Below are 18,223 nucleotides of genomic sequence, written 5' to 3' on the forward strand. Positions count from 1 at the left end.
AGAAAGCACTATCCCTAACCTCTCAACCCCAACGTTCAAAAACCCTAAAGCCGTGTTCAGAGCTCAAACTCACTAATGGCGTCCATTCAATCTGTCTTTCTCTACAATCCTCTCCTTCCCTTAAGAGCCCATCACTCCCTTTCCACTAAAACCCTCGGAACCCCTCGAAATCTCCATTTTACCCTCGCCCGTTCTACTAAGAAAGATGTCCCATTTACAGAGCAAGAGGTCCTCCAAGCCGTGGCCGATTCCGACGAGAGAGTCCTTCCCGGAGTAAGGACGTACGAGAACGACTCGGCTTGTCTCGCTTTAGTCGGCGCCGTCGACTTCGAGCAGGCTCTGACGGCAGCTGCAGCCGATGGAGGACAAGCCGCCGACGAGCATATCAGCTCGGGCATGCCAGCTATGGTTGTGGAGACCTTGTTCCCGGGCCATTCGGACCCCCACAGCACAGTCTCGACCCGGCTGGTCAGTTCATTTATATCTATAATTTTGTTTCTCATAAAAAGCATGCAATGTCCTTTTGATTTTTTCTTCTCTGAATGGCTGGTTTGAAATTGACATTTTTACAGTTTCTGCCTGCTAGAAAAGTTAAAGAAAAAGCTGGTAAACTGAGAAGGTCCATCACAGAAGATATGCTGTCAACCGCTACGTCCAGAAACATACTTTCCATGACATTTAGACAAGTAGTGTTACAACTGCTTTGGAACTTCGAACTGGTTATCTTTAGACCTGGAACAGAAAGGAATATGGAGGATCTGGAGAACCCAAGAGAGGTTTGTCATTGTTATTTATTTGTAATGGTTTCTGCTTAAGGAATTTTACACCAGCATGACTTTCTTGTAAAATGTAATATCATAATAATCTCTGTCCTGCAGGTGCAATGTGATACTGATAGGTTCAGTTCTCTTATGCATTTCGTATCAGCAGGTCCCTCCATCCTTCACCCTTAGTTCATCGGATGAACGGATTATGTCTGTGCTCGCAGAAGTTGTGTGCATATCTGCTCTTGAAAACACTGAAAGACAATTTCTTGAAGATTTCATGGGCAAAACTAAAAGTAATCTGGTCCGCTGGTTCCGAAAGCCTAAAAGGACTGTATCAAAAGATTCCTCAGTTGTCATATACAAACTATTTGAAGATGAGATAGTTGAAAATGCCAAGAGTTTGCTGAAGAATTTTAATTTAACAAAGGGAAGTTTTAAGCCTGTAAAAACAAAATCCAAGTACTATCGATGGACAGCAACTGCACTCTCTAAATTGGAAAAGATTGGTGGTCCTGAGTTTAGTTCTTGGACTAGTGAGCATGTTCCTGCTTACCGGCTACAAATTGATGCTAATCAACATAAAGATGTGAAATTTGAAGGCTGGAGAAAATCTGCAGAGAATTGGTGTGAAGTTTTTTTGACACACTCCCAAATGGTACTTTTTTCTTTCCTTGTCTTCAGTCTTCTTGCTTTCAGTGTTTCTTGTCATGGTCTCTGTAATTTGGATACTGAAGACATGCTAAACATGTTAAGTGTCCATGTAATGAGGTTTCTAGTTCAAATCTATATGAAATAGGATGATGATGTACGTGATAAAGAATTTTCATTCTCCCCTCCTCTCATTCCTATAATAGGAGTTTATTTATGATAGAGCCACGTTAACAATTGCTTTAGCATTTAAGTGTAGTGTAACTTAATCTCAGTTGTGAACTATTGATTTATGGAATATTATGACTCTGGTTTACAAAATTTGTAGGTTGGATTGGCGGACATAATAGATATGTATTACGAAGATCTTTACACAATGCCGGATAAGCAACTATCATGTGGTGTTGTTGCAAATTCCACTAATTTGTCAAATAAGAAGGTACTTCAGTGCATATGTTTTCTTTATGTCTTGGTTAAGTTAATCATTTAAGACCTGAAGCATGCATATGAAGATTTTTGTAAAACAAATGTAAAATTTTGTTACTAGATCTGTTCTCAACCCAGATTGCAATTACTGCAGGTATGTCTGGGACCCTTTGATCAATTGAGTTCAGATTGGATAATGAATTTGAAATCGGTGCAATGCTAACTGGTTACGTTTATTTCAGATGGGCTCTTTCTTGTTAAGAATGCTATCTGTCACCCTTGCAAGTGGAATTTTTCTCATTACAATCAGTGCCCTTGGCCAACTTGGTTTTCCCTATCCACATAAAGGTGCAAAGTATTTGAGAGAAGACAGGTCTTTTCCATCATCTGAAGTTGATGGTGCACTATATCAGTCGGTGGATGCTGTGAAGGTATGCATGCACCGAGAGGATGATATTATCATGTCAATCAAATTGAAAATATTTTGGATTATGTAATAAACTGATCTATAATTAGTTTGTGAACAATTTTCACTGGAGGCTTCCAAAAATGGGAGAATGAGAAGCAGGTTGCATATGAAATGAAAAATAAAGATTTACCTTTTCGCCTCATCTTACTCTGCTTCTTAATTGGTCTGAGAAAAATATGAATTTGGGACTTTATTTGGACAGTTGGAAGCATTTTGCGTCTCACTTGTCAAAAAGATAAAAGATGCCCTGGGTTGGCCGGGTGAGATCAAGATGGAAACAGATGTGGGTGCTTGGACTGGTAAAGTACCAAATTACTTGAGGATGGTAGTTGAAGATTCGTCCAACAGGGAAGACATGTCAACTTTTTCTTCCTCTTCAGAGAAAATTGATGAAGACTTGAAAGCATCAGCACAAGATATCGCTAGTTATCAGGTAACTTGTGTGTAAAAGTTTACTTTCATGTGTTTTTTCAGCCACCATTCAATTTGGTTATCTTTCTCCTTCACAATTATTTCTAAGATACTGTGACCACCTATATGGAGAAATGTCTTATAGGTTACATATTTAGGATGCTGGTGTACCATATCATTGCCATCATGTGGTATTTGGGAAAATCATGATCATGTAGCTCTCGGCTTATTACTCTATTGTTGATTATCCTCCTTGTACCTTTTCAATGTTTTTAACATTTCTGCATACTCTTTGGAAAAATTTAGGTGGTTCTGTCGACCGATGGTAAGATAGTGGGCTTCCAACCTTTGAGCAGTGTGGCTGTTAACCATTGGGCTGCCAATCCCTTAGCAAAAGAATTATATAGAGGGCGAAAACTTTCACCTGGTAAGTGCTAGCTGTTTTTGTAATCTATTATTATTTTGTTATTAGCTGCCACTAACCTTTGAGATTGTCTCAAATAGGTTTAACAGAACCGGGTCTTAAGGTCCAGCGTCCAAATGAGGTTGCTGTCATAGAGTTGTTGATGTCAGTAAAGCCAGATGCCTGTTTTGCTTTGGCCAGGCCAGTTCGATAATTGTCGTCTGGTAATTGCGCATAAGGATGAGCATGCACATCTTGGTGATGCCACTGGCACTACATGTGGTTTGGCACCTGGAGTGTGGAGTTTTAGATCTTGGAGCATCTTTGAGATATATCGAGTGGAGCAAACCAGAATGTTCACCCCCCTTTGAGATATTGGAAGATGCACCCTGTGGGTTGTGGTTTGTTACCTTTGAGTCACCTTTGTGGATGTGGCTTGATATATAACTTACCCGTCAAGAAAAATTTAGTTGTGTATCATTATCTTAGAAAAGGAAGAGTCAAAAGTTCAGTTCCTTCTCAATACCTTTGATTAAGCCCAATAATAATAAAACCCAATTAAAAGATTGGCAAAATACATGCGTGTGTGAATTAAAGCAATCACCGGACCTTTGAAATTACACAAAGATAAATTTTTTTTCTTTTTCTTTTTGGTCTAACAGAATGAAATTTCAGTGCCAAAACTAGACCTGGCAAACGGGTCGTATTTGCGGGTTTCGGGTTGTGTTCGTGTTATCCGGACACGACCCATTAAGATAACGGGTGAAAAATATCAAACACGAACGCAACTCGTTACAATTTGCGAATGACATGAAACGACCTGTTTTATCCGTTCATATTTTTTTAAAAAATTTTAAAAAGGAAAAAACTGGAAATAAAAAATAAAAAAGTATCTCGTCGAGTAGCAGAGAAGATGAAGAAAGCTGGAGTCGCTGAACCTGATGGTTGGTATTGCGTGAGGTGTTCCTTCGAGAAGAAGGTTAGGTTGGGTTGGATTCTTCTTTCTTCTTCCTCTTCTTCATTTTCTTTATTCTCTTTTTCGGTGAGGTGGGGAGACCAAGCTCCAGAAACCGACTACTTTCAAGAAGGTTCAAGGAATCTTCTTCTTTCTTTCCTTCTGCCTGAGAAACCAAAGTAACAATCGTCTTGTTCTATGTTGTATGCTTTTGCGAAAATCAATCTTTCTAAGCTTATTATCACAAAACGTCCCTAAGGTTTACGAAACTATCAGATTGCATCATTAATGTTGTTTTGTGTTATTCGTGGTCCTCAAGGTTAGTATGTGTAATCACAAATAGTCCTTACCGTTAGGTTCCGTCAAAAACTCCGTTAGTTTGCTGACATTACATACATATATATCATAAAACATCTTTGAGGTTCACACACCTATTACAAATGGCCCCTACGAAAATTTTAAATGTTTAAATTTAAAATTCATAAAATTTTGCTTTTCTTTTTAAAATTATTTATAAATGAAAAAACCATTTATAGAAGGATTTTAATCTTGATGACCATTTATGAATCCTAAACCCTTAGTTTTTTCATTTTTAAATTTTATGAATTTTAAATTATTTTTTAAAAACTCTATTAGTTTGTTGATGTGGCATATATATGAGGCCCACGTCTACAATAATATAGTGTCACATATATTTGAATAATAATATATATTTTAAAATAATTTAAAATTCATAAAATTTTAAAAAGAAATTTTTTTATGAATTTTAAATTTAAAAAATTAAAAAATTTCGTATGGACCATTTGTGATAGGTGCGTGAACTTCAGGGATGTTTTATAATATATATATATACCACGTCAGCAAACTAAATGAGTTTTTGACGGAACCTAACGGCAGGGACCATTTGTGATCACACATACTAACCTTGAGGACCACCAATGACACAAAATAAAAAAAATTAAGTATGCAATTTGATAGTTTCGTAAACCTTAAGAACATTTTGTGATAATAAGCCATCTTTCTATGTTGTATGCTTTTGCAAAAATCAATATTATATTACCCACAATGTTAGATGTATATATATATATAAAGAAATCAACAATTTCCAAAGCATCCCTGCAGCGCAATGGGAATTTTCTATACCTTTCTAAAAATTGGGTACGAGTTCGACTTTCTTGCCCAGCAAAATCTCATTTTTCCAAATTTAATTTTGTAAATTACAAAAATACCCCTATTTTTAACGGGTGATTCTCGAATAACCATTTTGCTCTTGTATTTAACAGAAAAATTTAACAAAAATGAAACCAAAGTTCAAGAACTAATAAAACGATTAACCAAAACACCAAAATAGGAGGCCGAAACAACGAAAGCCCACAAAATACAAAAACCCCAGGGAAGAGGAGATCTGAAGAGTGTGGATTGAGGGGAGCAGGCGACCATGCATCATACTCAAGCGATCAATCAAGTAGTGGTAAAAAATGACCATAGATAAACAGAGCCCACAAGTGCAGATCCAAGTCTTAGATCTGAGAAAGGGTTGATGGAGTAAAACAACCGCAGCAATTCAGTGGCAAACCAAGTAAATTTTAGGGTTATAGGGCATTTGGGTTTGAGATTTGGTGGGAGGAGAGACACGGGTAGACGGAGTTGTGGAGGGGTGAGAGGAAAGAGAGATGAGGGAGAAGTGATGGAGCAATGGGAGAGGAATTTCAGATGGAGAAGTGTGAGAAAATATAAGAGAGGAAGGGCTTTCAAAGGGAAAAACTAAAAGGAAAGGAAAGGAAAAGAGCCACACAAAAAGGAGGCAGAGTAGCCACACCAGAGGTGGCGGGGGAGCCGCCCCAAAGGGCGGAAGGAGAGGCACCACGAGAGGACTGTGGAGATGAGAGAGAAAATTCATTGAGGCAGTTGATGCAGCTTCTGTTCAAAGCTATCTAAGCAAGAGTTCTCAAGCTCTTTGCCGGAGAGAAACTCCCTCCACTTAGCATGGTTGGTCCACACCTCTTTGGCTACCTCACTCTCATCATCCATCACAGTTTTCACAGCCTTGCAGACACCCTCCGTTGTAAACACCCCATCTTCATCTTCTTTCTCAACCTCCACTCCCACTTTCAAATCCCTGCTCATCATTCTTGCATTGATGATCTGATCTCCCATATTTGGCAGCAGCACCAATCGGCACTCATTCACCAGAGCCTCCGATAAAGACCCCGAACCGCAATGGGTCACAAAGCACCCCACAGAAGGGTGCTTCAATATCAATGGCTGCTGAACCCAACCCCCATGAACAATTCCTTTTCCTTGCACCCTCTCTTCAAACCCTTCTGGCAATGCTGCCTCAATCGATTCGACTCCCATGGGTGGCTTCAGGGCTGCGAAGAATGGCAGACCCGTAAGCTCAAAACCCAATAGCAATTCCTGGAACTGAGCCTTGTTCAGAATGCATTCACTGCCAAACGCACAGTATATCACGGTTTTGGCTTTGAACCCATCAAACCATTTTGCCCATTTCTCATCTAACTCTGTAGTTGGGGACTCTGGCACCACCGGCCCTGCAAGAATCACTGGCTTTCCAAACTGGGTTTCAACATAATCACAATAAGGCCCTTCCATTTCTCTGCAAGTTTTGAAAGCAATGGCATCACAGTTGCTAAAAGAGCCCATTTGGCGTTCCAGGAATGTAACCCCACGCCCAAACTCCATCAATGAGGCACCCACCAGCGCTCGAGCTTCGTGGGTTTGTAGCTTGATTGATGATGCAGGGAAAGATGGTGGAGGCTCCATAAGATCAGCTTCTGTCAATGATATTTCCAAAAGTTTTCTTTCCGGGCACATCAGAAACCCCACAGTTGCAGGACTAATTGTGCAGTAATACACAGACTTGATGCCTATATCCAGCTTATGCAACAACTCGGGCAGCCAATGTGTGAAGTCAAAGAAAACAAAGTTGGGCCTGAGCTCACAAAGTGCTTGTTCAATGGCAGGGCGTGTGAGGTCCATGGCGGTCACGAGGAGAGGCTGCAAGAGGGAAGGAACGTCGGCTGTGGTTTCGGTGCCGGGAGGAAGGCCGTCGACATGTGGGACGTCGATTGGGATGAAGGAAATGCGATGAGAGTGGAGATTAAAAGCCTCCAACTTTTGTTGTACTTTTGATGGTGAAAAGAAGGAGATTCTGTGGCCTCTTTGAGCAAGTTTGTTGGAGATGTGCAGAAATGAGGTCAGGTGCCCCATGGCAAACCAAGGGTACATGGCAATGTGAAGGGTTTGGTCAGCCATATTTGCAGCAAGTAAATTGGGTGAAATCAAGGAAATCACCTAATTTTGATGGGTTTGAGCCTGGTGGTGCTGAGCTTGAGCTTGGTAATGCAGGGAGAGGTAGTTGGAAGCTCTTGAGTTGAGGTGCGTGGTTGCGGTGATAAATTTGGGTAAGTGGGGATGTGAGGGCGTTATTGTGAGGTCGTTATTATTTATTGTTGGACTCTTACCTATGCATTTTCTTTTATTTAATGTAAATATAAATGGAGGCAGAACTTTGACAAAAAAGTGGTTCAAATTGATCTTTATCTTTAATAATATCAATCTTCTTTTATTTAATGCAAATATAAATAGAGGCAGAAGTTTGCCAAAAACGTGGTTCAAAATGAGCTTTCTCTTTAATAATATCAATTTTCTTTTATTTAATGCAAATATAAATAGAGGCAGAACTTTGCCAAAAAAGTGGTTCAAAATGAACTTTCTCTTTAATGATAGTGTGGATAAGATTGAGTTGATACCCTTGTTTTTTTTGAAATATTTTTGCTCACTACTTTAATCTAAGGTGTATGCTCATATTTTTTCTTAATACTTGATATGTATCTATAGGCATAACCATAGTTAACTTTTTATTTTGATTTGCATAATCATGATTATGCTTATAAACATGTTTCAAGTGTTAATAAGGTGATGAGCATACATACCTTGGATTAAAGTGGTGAAAAAAAATGCCTCCCTTTCTTTTCCTAGCTAAACATCAAGTGAATATATATTTTTTTTTTTGGGGGTGTCACAACAAATTGTACACTTCAAATTTTGTGGTTGGACCAGATGGATTTAAAATTATGGAATTGGTCCTTGTTAGTCAGCCCATAATAATAATGGGCTATAAATTGAGTTCCAAATAATTGGGTCCTTGTTTACTCATGGTCAGTTTGTTATTGCTGTGCTGTGAAAATAATTATTGTCAGATTTGCTGTGAGAGAAAGTAGTTTGGCGTTTGGTAAAATTTTTATTAAAAGTGTTGTTGGTACTAATTCCCGTATAATTAGAAAATGATTTGAACATAATCAATAAACCTAGCGTCTCTTCAAAATTGATTCCTACATAATCAGAAAATGAAAGCACCTCATTAGCTGCTTTCCCTTATAGATTTCTCTCACAGCAATTTTTAACAATAAGTGATTTTCTCATAATTTGTAATATTCCACATCGATCCCACATCGACCAACGGAGAGGGAGTGATGTGCCTTATATGTACATGCCCACCTCCATCTAGCACGAGGCCTTTTGGGAGCTCACTGGCTTCGGAGTCATGGGAACTCTGAAGTTAAGCAAGTTAGTTGCTCGTGAGTTCCTAAAAACAAAACCTTGAGGGCAGTGGCCCAAAGCACACAATGCCGGATAAGCAACTATCATGTGTTGTCGTTGCAAATTCCACTAATTCGTCAAATAAGAAGGTACTTCAGTGCATATGTTAGCTTTATCTCTTGGTTAAGTTAATCATTTAAGACCTGAAGCATGCATGTGAAGATTTTAGTAAAACAAATGTAAAATTTTGTTATTAGATCTGTTGTCAACCCAGATTGCAATTGCTGCAGGTATGTCAGGGACCCTTTGATCAATTGAGTTCAGATTGGATAATGAATTTGAAATCGGTGCAATGCTAACTGGTTACGTTTATTTCAGACGGCCTCTTTCTTGTTAGAAAGCTATCTGTCACCCTTGCAAGTGGAATTTTTCTCATTACAATCAGTGCTCTTGGCCAACTTGGTTTTACCTATCCACATAAAGGTGGAAAGTACTTGAGAGAAGACAGGTCTTTTCAATCATCTGAAGTTGATGGTGCACTATATCAGTCGGTGGATGCTGTGAAGGTATGCATGCACCGAGAGGAATGATAATATCATGTCAATCAAATTGAAAATATTTTGGATTCTGTAATGAACTTATCTATAATTAGTTTGTGAACAATTTTCACTGGAGGCTTCCTAAAATGGGAGAATGAGAAGCAGGTTGCATATATAGAAGTTCTCCTACAAGTGTACTCAATAAAGGGTTGTGATTAAATGAAAAATAAAGATTTACCTTTTCGCCTCATCTTACAATGCTTCTTAGTTGGTCTGAGAAAAATATGAATTTGGGACTCTGTTTGTACAGTTGGAAGCATTTTGCGTCTCACTTGTCGAAAAGATGAAAGATGCCTTGGGTTGGCCGGGTGAGATCAAGATGGAAACAGATGTGGGTGCTTGGACTGGTAAAGTACCAAATTACTTGAGGATGGTAGTTGAAGATTCGTCCAACAGGGAAGACATGTCAACTTTTTCTTCCTCTTCAGAGAAAATTGATGAAGACTTGAAAGCATCAGCACAAGATATCGCTAGTTATCAGGTAACTTGTGTGTAAAAGTTTACTTTCATGTGTTTTTTCAGCCACCATTCAATTTGGTTATCTTTCTCCTTCACAATTATTTCTAAGATATTGTGACCACCTATATGGAGAAATGTCTTATAGGTTACATCTTTAGGATGCTGGTGTACCATATCATTGCCATCATGTGGTATTTGGGAAAATCATGATCATGTAGCTCTCGGCTTATTACTCAATTGTTGATTATCCTCCTTGTACCTTTTCAATGTCTTTAACATTTCTGCATACTCTTTGGAAAAATTTAGGTGGTTCTGTCAACCGATGGTAAGATAGTGGGCTTCCAACCTTTGAGCAGTGTGGCTGTTAACCAGTGGGCTGCCAATCCCTTAGCAAAAGAATTATATAGAGGGCGAAAACTTTCACCTGGTAAGTGCTAGCTGTTTTTGTAATCTATTATTATTGTGTTATTAGCTGCCACTAACCTTTGAGATTGTCTCAAATAGGTTTAACAGAACCGGGTCTTAAGGTCCAGCGTCCAAATGAGTTGCTGTCATAGAGTTGTTGATTTCAGTAAAGCCCGATGCCTGTTTTGCTTTGGCCAGGCCAGTTCGATAATTATCGTCTGGTAATTGCGTATAAGGATGAGCATGCACATCTCGGTGATGCCAGTGGCACTACATGTGGTTTGGCACCTGCAGTGTCGAGTTTTAGAGCTTAGAGCGTCTTTGAGATATATCGACTGAAGCAAACCAGAATGTTCACCCTCTTTGAGATATTGGAAGATGCACCCTGTGGGTTGTGGTTTGTTACCTTTGAGTAAGTCACTCTCGTGGATGTGGCCTGATATATAACTTACTCGCCAGGAATAAAACGTCGAAAAGTTACTTGTGTATCATTATCTTAGAAAAGGAAGAGTCAATGTTCAGTTCCTTCTCAATACATGTTTACGAACTTGAAAAAAAAAAATTTGATTAAGAAGATCGTTTGTCACACACATAACAAAAGAAATTGGTGAGAATTAAAGTATTGTCTGTTTGTCAAAGAAGAAGACCCTTGATTAAGCTCAATAATAATAAAACTCAATTATAAGATTGGAAAAATTATACAAGTGTGCGTGTGTGTGTGAATTAAAGCAATCAGGGGGCCTTTAAAGTTATACACAGAAAATTCATTGAAGCAGTTGATGCAGCTTCTGTTCAAAGCTATCTAAGCAAGAGTTCTCAAGCCCTTTGCCAGTGAAAAACTCCCTCCACTTAGCATGGTTGGTCCTCACCTCCTTGGCTACCTCACTCTCATCATCCATCACAGTTTTCACAGCCTTGCAGACACCCTCCGTTGTAAACACCCCATCTTCATCTCCTTTCTCAACCTCCACTCCCACTTTCAAATCCCTGCTCATCATTCTTGCATTGATGATCTGATCTCCCACATTTGGCAGCAGCACCAATCGGCACTCATTCATCAGAGCCTCCGATAAAGACCCCGAACCGCAGTGGGTCACAAAGCACCCCACAGAAGGGTGTTTCAATATCAATGGCTGCTGAACCCAACCCCCATGAACAATTCCCCTTCCTTGCACCCTCTCTTCAAACCCTTCTGGCAATGCTGCCTCAATCGATTCGACTCCCATGGGTGGCTTCAGGGCTGCGAAGAACGGCAGACCGGTAAGCTCAAACCCCAATAGCAATTCCTGGAACTGAGCCTTGTTCAGAATGCATTCACTGCCAAACGCGCAGTATATCACGGTTTTGGCTTCGAACCCATCAAACCATTTTGCCCATTTCTCATCTAACTCTGTAGTTGGGGACTCTGGCACCACCGGCCCTGCAAGAATCACTGGCTTTCCAAACTGGGTTTCAACATAATCACAATAAGGCCCTTCCATTTCTCTGCAAGTTTTGAAAGCAATGGCATCACAGTTGCTAAAAGAGCCCATTTGGCGTTCCAGGAATGTAACCCCACGCCCATACTCCATCAATGTGGCTCCTACCAGCGCTCGAGCTTCGTGGGTTTGTAGCTTGATTGATGATGCAGGGAAAGATGGTGGAGGCTCCATAAGATCAGCTTCTGTCAATGATTTTTCGAAAAGTTTTCTTTCGGGGCTTATCAGAAACCCAACAGTTGCAGGACTAATTGTGCAGTAATGCACAGACTTGATGCCTATATCCAGCTTATGCAACAACTCGGGCAGCCAATGTGTGAAGTCGAAGAAAACAAAGTTTGGCCTGAGCTCACAAAGTGCTTGTTCAATGGCAGGGCGTGTGAGGTCCATGGCGGTCACGAGGAGAGAGTGCAAGGGGAAAGGAACGTCGGCTGTGGTTTCGGTGCCGGGAGGAAGGCCGTCCACATGTGGGACGTCGATTGGGATGAAGGAAATGCGATGAGAGTGGAGATTAAAAGCCTCCAACTTTTGTTGTACTTTGGATGGTGAAAAGAAGGAGATTCTGTGGCCTCTTTCAGCAAGTTTGTTGGAGATGTGCAGAAATGAGGTCAGGTGCCCCATGCCAAACCAAGGGTACATGGCAATGTGAAGGGTTTGGTCAGTCATATTTGCAGCAAGTAAATTAGCTGAAATCGAGGACATCAAATGTTCCTAGAACAGATTGGAAATAATAAGTTTTGTCAAACACAAATCAGGAGCCCTGCTGTTGTAACCAAAATTAAAAATAAAATGTTCCTAGAGAGAGAGAGAGATGAAGATGAATAACGTCACGCTTGGAAATGAGTCTTGCATGCCTAACAACAAATCACGAACTTCTTGCAGAAATTAACTAAACTGGTGGTTGGATTAGATACTTTGTATTCGATCACAACAAATATGAGGAAGACGGGGTCGTTTTTAGGCGATCCAGCTTTCTTTTCTTTTGTTTTTCTAGTGGGTGGATTAAATGGTGAATTGTTGGTGATGCACATATATATGTTTGCTCCCTAGCTTTGGCCGTTGCATACTATTAGTTTCATAGTAAATCTGTGTGCTTTCATTCAAAATTCCTTCTTGTTCGGGAAAAAAAAAAATTCAACTTTTATTGTGTTAATTAAATAGTAGAAAATCTCAGATATGTTATGCATGTGAGGCCGTTATTACAATTGTACTCTTACCTATCAACTTTCTTTTATTTAATAAAGTGGTTCAAAATGAACTCTCTCCTTAATAATAGTGCTAGATAAGATTGAGAGTTGATACCTCTTTTCTTTCTTCTTCTTTCTTCTTTTTTTTTTTTTCTAGCTAAACGTATAATGGTTTTGGCAAGGCAAAAATTACAAAACTTTGGGATTTTTAACCGTTTTGCCCCTGAATTATAAGGCATTTCGAACTTACCCCCTGAATTATTTCGTCTGCCAATTTAGTCCTTCTATTCGTTTAAAATAGTATATATGGGCTCCTAAAAGGTTTCGTGCTAGATGAAGGCGAATATGTACAAATAAGGCACATCAACCCCTCTACGTTGGTCAATGTGGGATGTTACAATCCATCCCCTTTAAGGACCTGACGTCCTAGTCGGCACACTCGCACCACACGGCAGAGTGGCTCTGTTACCAAATTGTCACATCCAGAGATTGGCTCCGCCGTAGAACGATATTGTCTGCTTTGGACTCCCCTCTCTGCCCTCACGGTTTTGTTTCTAGGAACTCACGAGCAACTTCCCAGTGGATCACCACTCCTGGGATTGCTCTAGCCCCAACTCGCTTAACTTTGGAGTTCTCATGACTCTGAAACCAGTGAGCTCCCAAAAGACCTCGTGCTAGATGGAGGCGGACATATACATATAAAGCACATCACCCTCTCTCCGTTGGTCGATGTGGGATGTTACAGGTAATGTGGATAAAATCCTCATAAAACTAACGATAGGCCCCATATTGTCTATTTTAAACAAACACAATAAATAAATCGATAGACGAAATAATTCAGAAGGGTAAATTCGAATTACCTTATAATTTAGGGGGCAAAACCGCATTTTACCCTTCTTTTTTTGGGTGTTACAACTTCTTGTACACTTCAAATTTTGAGGGTGCATTGCAAAGTGGTGGACCAGATGGATTTAAATTTATGGAATTGGGTCCTTGTTAGTCAGCCCATAATAATAATGGGCTACAAATTGAGTTCCAAGTAATTGGGTCCTTGTTTACTCGGTCTTTTAAAATTTAAAGGGGTATTACAGTCAATTGATCACTAGACCCATAGCATAGGAGAGTCAATGAAACCGAAGCCTTCACAAAAAAGATTTCCCTCCACAACACGGCTCTCACAACTTCTTTGATCTTTCCCGGGACGACTAGGGTTTTTAGAAATAGCAGTGAAATATAATCGAATCCTAGTGCCCACATATAATCAACAAAGTTTTTTGGATTGTTTTATATAATCGAAAACTGATTCTCAATTTGATCGCCTTTGAACCCAAATTTGCAGCTTCTGCTTCATCTTCTTTTTTGTATTCAAAAAATGGGAAGGGGAAAGTTCAAGGGCAAGCCCACCGGTCAACGCCAGTTCTCCACTCCCGAAGATCTTCGTAAGCCAAACAATTCTTAATTTTCTCTCTTTCTTATTTACAGATTTTTTTTTGTTTGGTTTCAAAACTAGTTAGTTGAATTATTTTGTTTTCCCTCCCACTTTCTGGTGTTTCTCGGTAACCAAACAGAGGATTAAGGCCTGCTGGCTCGTTAGATATTGTGTGATTGGGGTGTGTTTTGCAGCTACTAATCGAAAAATTCTATTGTTGTTGTTTGATCAATTTGTTTCAGGTTCTATTTTATGAGTGATTGCATTGATTCGAATGTTCATTGTTGGTTTGTTTGATATTACAATTAGGAGATCATGCAAACGAATTTACATTGTTATTATTGGTTAAAATAGGGAAGAAACAAAAAAGATGTTGTGAAGTTTTGGGAGATTGAATATTTTGGCTATGTGTTCTATGTAACTGCAAGTTAAAATTATGCTATATTGGCTGAATAACCCATAAAATAATTATAGTTTATTGGTCCCGTAAATAAGAAATTAAAACAATTTCAGGCGTGGTGTTTCACTATTGTTTGTCGATATTGAGTTATTGACTCGCTTTAAATGAGATTTCAGTTAATAGTGTTATGAGCAAAAAGATACCAATAGAACTTGTAAAAGGTGAGCAAATTTGATTCCCATCTTCCTTTTACTATTGCGGTGGAAGGGAAGGTGGGATGATGTGAGATAAAGAAGTATGGGCAAGACATCGATCTCTTATGGCCTACTACATGTTGTCAAAAGCTCTCTGTGTGAGTTAGAGAGATGGAGGGAGAATGAGTGTTTGTTAGTAGTGCCTATAAATTTGTAGTTGGAATTTCTGTTTAGATTGGTATAGTTCTCATGTGCGTTCTAATATACATTTGCAGTTGCTGGTACCTCTACTCGTCCTCGCACTTTTTCAAAGGTATGTCTGGCTGCCTCTCTCTCACAAATTATATGGTGATACAAAATTATCAATTTTTCGGAGTAAGCAAGTTATTTTGTTTGTTTCTATCAGAAAGAAGCTGAATATGACGAAGTTGAAGAAGAAATTGTAGAAATTTCCGAAGAGGAGTCTGGAGATGAATCGGAAGGACAAGATGAAGTGAGTAAACATATACTGCTATATATGTAGAAGGTTTTTTCTTCTTGTTGTTTTATACTTTTTAAATGTGTAAGTAATAATGTGAAATCACTTGTCATGTTGTCCAATAATGTTTGCAGAAGAAGAAGGGAATTCAAGGTATTATTGAGATTGAAAATCCTAATTTGGTAAAGCCAAAGACCTTGAAAGTTAAAGACATTGATGTAAGTTTTGCAAATTTCTTTGAACTTAGTTCTGATAGTGAATTTTATGACGAAGTAATATTTGTCTTATTTATTTATGTATTTTTTACAGATTGGAAAAACAACTGAACTCTCAAGGCGTGAAAGGTTTGTTGGGCGAAACTTGAGTTGTATGAATATGTTTTTGATCTTAATCAGTTTTAAGTTTTATACATCCTCAATTTTTGTGCTTTTGTTTTCAGAGAAGAGATAGAGAAACAGAGAGCCCGTGAGAGACATATGAGGTTGCAAGAACAAGGAAAAACTGAGGAAGCAAGGAAAGATTTAGGTAAGTGTCATTGATTAGTGTTAGTCAGGACACTGATGTTAGCTGACTGATGTGTCACGTAAGGATTGGCTTGCCTTATAATATCTGTCATGAAGTTAGAATCTCTGTGTAACATTCGTAATTTTTGTTACCTGGCCTATATTTTGTTTCACATTATAATTAATGGCTAATGCTCAAAACTCTTGTTAGCTGAGTTCTTTATAGTTTCAAAAAATTTATTGATCTCCTCTTCTTGTTTATGCAGAGCGTTTAGCCCTTATAAGAGAACAAAGGGCCGAAGCTGCTAAAAAGAGAGAAGAAGAAAGAGCTGGTAATGTTCTGAGTCTGAGACCACCACTAATTTCTTGTTCCTTTTTCCTTTTCTAGATTTACATGATTTGTAATTCTTTACTCAAATTATTTCAGCCAAAGAACAGAAGAAGGTGGCAGCCCGTAAATGATCTGTTTGAAACCAAACAAGTTATGCTGCCGATAGTACCAGAACTATTGTGGTCTCTACACTTTAAAGTATTAGTTTAATCTATTATTGAACACCAGTATTCCAAATTGGTGATTGAGAAAACAATAAACTTTTTCCCATTTTGTTGTTTGCCATAGAAATTTACCATATTATTATGTATTCAAAACCATTTAGATTTTTAAACTTGTTAGAATCTTTTATAATATTTACTGTATAAAAGAGGTTTCATTTATGCTAGAACATGGACTGAGCAATTTACCAATTAGAATGCCTAAGTGAGCTTGAAATTATGCTGTTTTATATTTGGATAACAGTATATATTTTGGTAAATTTTCTTTTATGAATCAAATGAAAACTTAATGTAAACAAAAAGTAAAAAATGTGATTTAGGTCGGTTGATAGAGGGAGTGTGTTTCTCGCATTGCACCTGATTTCAAACTACCTCTTCATAATAAGACTAGTTTATAAAAAAGAAAAATGCAAAACACTGTGGAGGGCCATGTGTCAAAACACTGTGAGAGAGCCATATGTCTCCTTTAAGACAGGTGGTAGACGAAGGAAATATATACAGCATAACAACATACAGTTCGGCAAAACCAGAAGCACAAAAGAAACTGAGGCACTGAGAGAGAGCTTAAGACGCAGACATGGCTGAACCCAATACACCTCAAAATGTTCCTCCTTCTTCTTCTTCTTCTTCAGATAAAGTTCCAGCTGACATGAAAAATGGCCGCGCCAACAACACCAACAAAAGTTTCTCGGGCCAAAAGATCCACTACCCGAACCCGCCCGATGCGTCAAACCCTGACCCGGCAACGCTCAGAGAGCAATGGAAGTTCGCCATCAGGCAGTATAGCAAATGGTACTCCCACGCCTGGGGCACCGCCATTCTCGCTGGAGTTTCCTTTTTTGCCCTCGGTTGGGTCATCAAGGGCTCCAATCCTCTGCCCTCTTTTGGCCGCCATGACGATTCTCCTCCTCCTCCCGACAAAGCCGATGAAGCTCCACGCTGATCACTCTGTTCTCCGATTCCCAGTGAGTTTGCTTTCTTCTGGGTTTTCAATTTTCGGCTTTCGCTTTTACTTTTTAAAAAGAAACAATTTAAAACAACATTATGGGTTCTCTTGAACTTGAATTTATGTTGGCTTTACTGTGATTACTGGGTTTGGATTTCATTTACTCTTTTCTGCAATTGGAAAAGAAGAAAGTTCCAATTTTGAATAGGTCGGATGGGATTGATGTTATTGGAAAATTCAGGATTTTGAATTGTCTAGTTGTGAAGCATTTAGAGTAAAATGGACTGAAAATCATCTTGTTTATGGTGAGTTTTGTAAAACTTCCTAATGTTTCATGCTCTAACCTTAGTAAATTGGACATTTGCTGTTTCCCTCAGTTACATATAATTGTCCCTGTATGTTGCTTCTGAAACATTTGTCATATTTTCCGTACATATGATCTTGTTGTGTTGCTGATTCGCTATATACTGATGAATGCGGATGCCACATCTCTAGGGTTTAGGGAGGGAGGACAAGCTGGTTCGGTTCACCGGTGTCAAGACTGTTAACTTTCTGTACAGCGCCAGCCTTACAGTGTTGAAAACAGGGTTTATCAATGTGGCTTGAGCATCCTGGAGAATGTTACCAGATAATTTAGGGCTGTGAATTATATAATCTTGTGAGAATCATTTCATTTGACGATGGTTAAGCAGGTGATAATTGATAAATGTTTACGTCACCAGTTTGGTGTGTGTGTTTTAGTTTGTTGTAATTAAAGTTCTAATCTTGCTGAACCAAAAGATAGACCCAGTGGACTCAATAAAACATACACATGGTATCGCTTTATCGACAAATTCGATACAAAATCTATTCCTTGTGCATGGAATTTCTAATCAATGCCATATGAAGCTTGTTCAAAGGTTATCTGGTCTGCTATGGAGCTTTGCCGAATAACAAAAATAGCATATTACT

General features: G+C 38.9%; 5 protein-coding genes across 9 annotated transcripts; 4 read left to right on the forward strand and 1 right to left on the reverse strand.

Moving 5' to 3' along the window:
* On the forward strand, nucleotides 39-3,647 carry LOC18779057. Of its 4 annotated transcripts, none has more exons than XM_020561501.1 (9): nucleotides 39-468; nucleotides 573-776; nucleotides 928-1,422; nucleotides 1,744-1,854; nucleotides 1,963-1,995; nucleotides 2,084-2,272; nucleotides 2,513-2,743; nucleotides 3,028-3,148; nucleotides 3,226-3,647. In XM_020561501.1, exons 1-9 carry the CDS (start codon nucleotides 76-78, stop codon nucleotides 3,336-3,338), a joined length of 1,890 nt encoding a protein of 629 aa, XP_020417090.1. In that variant the 5' UTR covers nucleotides 39-75; the 3' UTR covers nucleotides 3,339-3,647. The 4 variants fall into 4 exon arrangements, with proteins under 4 accessions (XP_020417090.1, XP_020417091.1, XP_020417092.1 ...); XM_020561502.1 differs by having other exon boundaries at nucleotides 931-1,422; XM_020561503.1 differs by lacking the exon at nucleotides 1,963-1,995.
* LOC18779862 (anthocyanidin 3-O-glucoside 2''-O-glucosyltransferase) lies at nucleotides 5,147-12,250 on the reverse strand. The gene is made up of 2 exons (XM_007213432.2): nucleotides 10,882-12,250; nucleotides 5,147-5,987 (listed from the first exon to the last, which is right to left on the reverse strand). The coding sequence occupies exons 1-2, from the start codon at nucleotides 12,247-12,249 to the stop codon at nucleotides 5,976-5,978; spliced, it is 1,380 nt and encodes a 459-aa protein (XP_007213494.2). The 5' UTR covers nucleotide 12,250; the 3' UTR covers nucleotides 5,147-5,975.
* LOC18780208 lies at nucleotides 9,537-10,576 on the forward strand. The gene is made up of 3 exons (XM_020563182.1): nucleotides 9,537-9,722; nucleotides 10,007-10,127; nucleotides 10,205-10,576. The coding sequence occupies exons 1-3, from the start codon at nucleotides 9,561-9,563 to the stop codon at nucleotides 10,255-10,257; spliced, it is 336 nt and encodes a 111-aa protein (XP_020418771.1). The 5' UTR covers nucleotides 9,537-9,560; the 3' UTR covers nucleotides 10,258-10,576.
* On the forward strand, nucleotides 13,897-16,491 carry LOC18780242 (28 kDa heat- and acid-stable phosphoprotein). Its single transcript, XM_007212110.2, has 8 exons — nucleotides 13,897-14,209; nucleotides 15,069-15,106; nucleotides 15,200-15,286; nucleotides 15,406-15,489; nucleotides 15,581-15,615; nucleotides 15,711-15,796; nucleotides 16,041-16,106; nucleotides 16,202-16,491. The coding sequence occupies exons 1-8, from the start codon at nucleotides 14,143-14,145 to the stop codon at nucleotides 16,234-16,236; spliced, it is 498 nt and encodes a 165-aa protein (XP_007212172.1). The 5' UTR covers nucleotides 13,897-14,142; the 3' UTR covers nucleotides 16,237-16,491.
* Nucleotides 16,587-18,105, forward strand: LOC18778933. 2 transcript variants are annotated; one of them, XM_020561750.1, is made up of 2 exons: nucleotides 16,587-17,291; nucleotides 17,753-18,105. In XM_020561750.1, exon 1 carries the CDS (start codon nucleotides 16,904-16,906, stop codon nucleotides 17,267-17,269), a length of 366 nt encoding a protein of 121 aa, XP_020417339.1. In that variant the 5' UTR covers nucleotides 16,587-16,903; the 3' UTR covers nucleotides 17,270-17,291; nucleotides 17,753-18,105. The 2 variants fall into 2 exon arrangements, with proteins under 2 accessions (XP_020417339.1, XP_007213168.1); XM_007213106.2 differs by having other exon boundaries at nucleotides 17,768-18,105.

This window comes from Prunus persica, chromosome G4 (assembly GCF_000346465.2).
Source record: "Prunus persica cultivar Lovell chromosome G4, Prunus_persica_NCBIv2, whole genome shotgun sequence".
Lineage (NCBI taxonomy): Eukaryota > Viridiplantae > Streptophyta > Magnoliopsida > Rosales > Rosaceae > Prunus > Prunus persica.

What these genes read in the sequence shown, in the direction of transcription:
- LOC18779057 (XM_020561501.1), top strand. Translation starts at nt 76, where the DNA reads ATGGCGTCCATTCAATCTGTCTTTCTCTACAATCCTCTCCTTCCCTTA. An exon ending in AAGATATCGCTAGTTATCAG is followed by an intron (nt 2,744 to 3,027) that starts GTAACTTGTGTG and finishes GGAAAAATTTAG; the next exon opens with GTGGTTCTGTCGACCGATGG. An exon ending in AGGGCGAAAACTTTCACCTG is followed by an intron (nt 3,149 to 3,225) that starts GTAAGTGCTAGC and finishes TGTCTCAAATAG; the next exon opens with GTTTAACAGAACCGGGTCTT.
- LOC18780208 (XM_020563182.1), top strand. Translation starts at nt 9,561, where the DNA reads ATGGAAACAGATGTGGGTGCTTGGACTGGTAAAGTACCAAATTACTTG. An exon ending in AAGATATCGCTAGTTATCAG is followed by an intron (nt 9,723 to 10,006) that starts GTAACTTGTGTG and finishes GGAAAAATTTAG; the next exon opens with GTGGTTCTGTCAACCGATGG. An exon ending in AGGGCGAAAACTTTCACCTG is followed by an intron (nt 10,128 to 10,204) that starts GTAAGTGCTAGC and finishes TGTCTCAAATAG; the next exon opens with GTTTAACAGAACCGGGTCTT.
- LOC18779862 (XM_007213432.2), bottom strand. Translation starts at nt 12,249, where the DNA reads ATGACTGACCAAACCCTTCACATTGCCATGTACCCTTGGTTTGGCATG.
- LOC18780242 (XM_007212110.2), top strand. Translation starts at nt 14,143, where the DNA reads ATGGGAAGGGGAAAGTTCAAGGGCAAGCCCACCGGTCAACGCCAGTTC. An exon ending in GTCCTCGCACTTTTTCAAAG is followed by an intron (nt 15,107 to 15,199) that starts GTATGTCTGGCT and finishes TGTTTCTATCAG; the next exon opens with AAAGAAGCTGAATATGACGA. An exon ending in TGAAAGTTAAAGACATTGAT is followed by an intron (nt 15,490 to 15,580) that starts GTAAGTTTTGCA and finishes TATTTTTTACAG; the next exon opens with ATTGGAAAAACAACTGAACT.
- LOC18778933 (XM_020561750.1), top strand. Translation starts at nt 16,904, where the DNA reads ATGGCTGAACCCAATACACCTCAAAATGTTCCTCCTTCTTCTTCTTCT.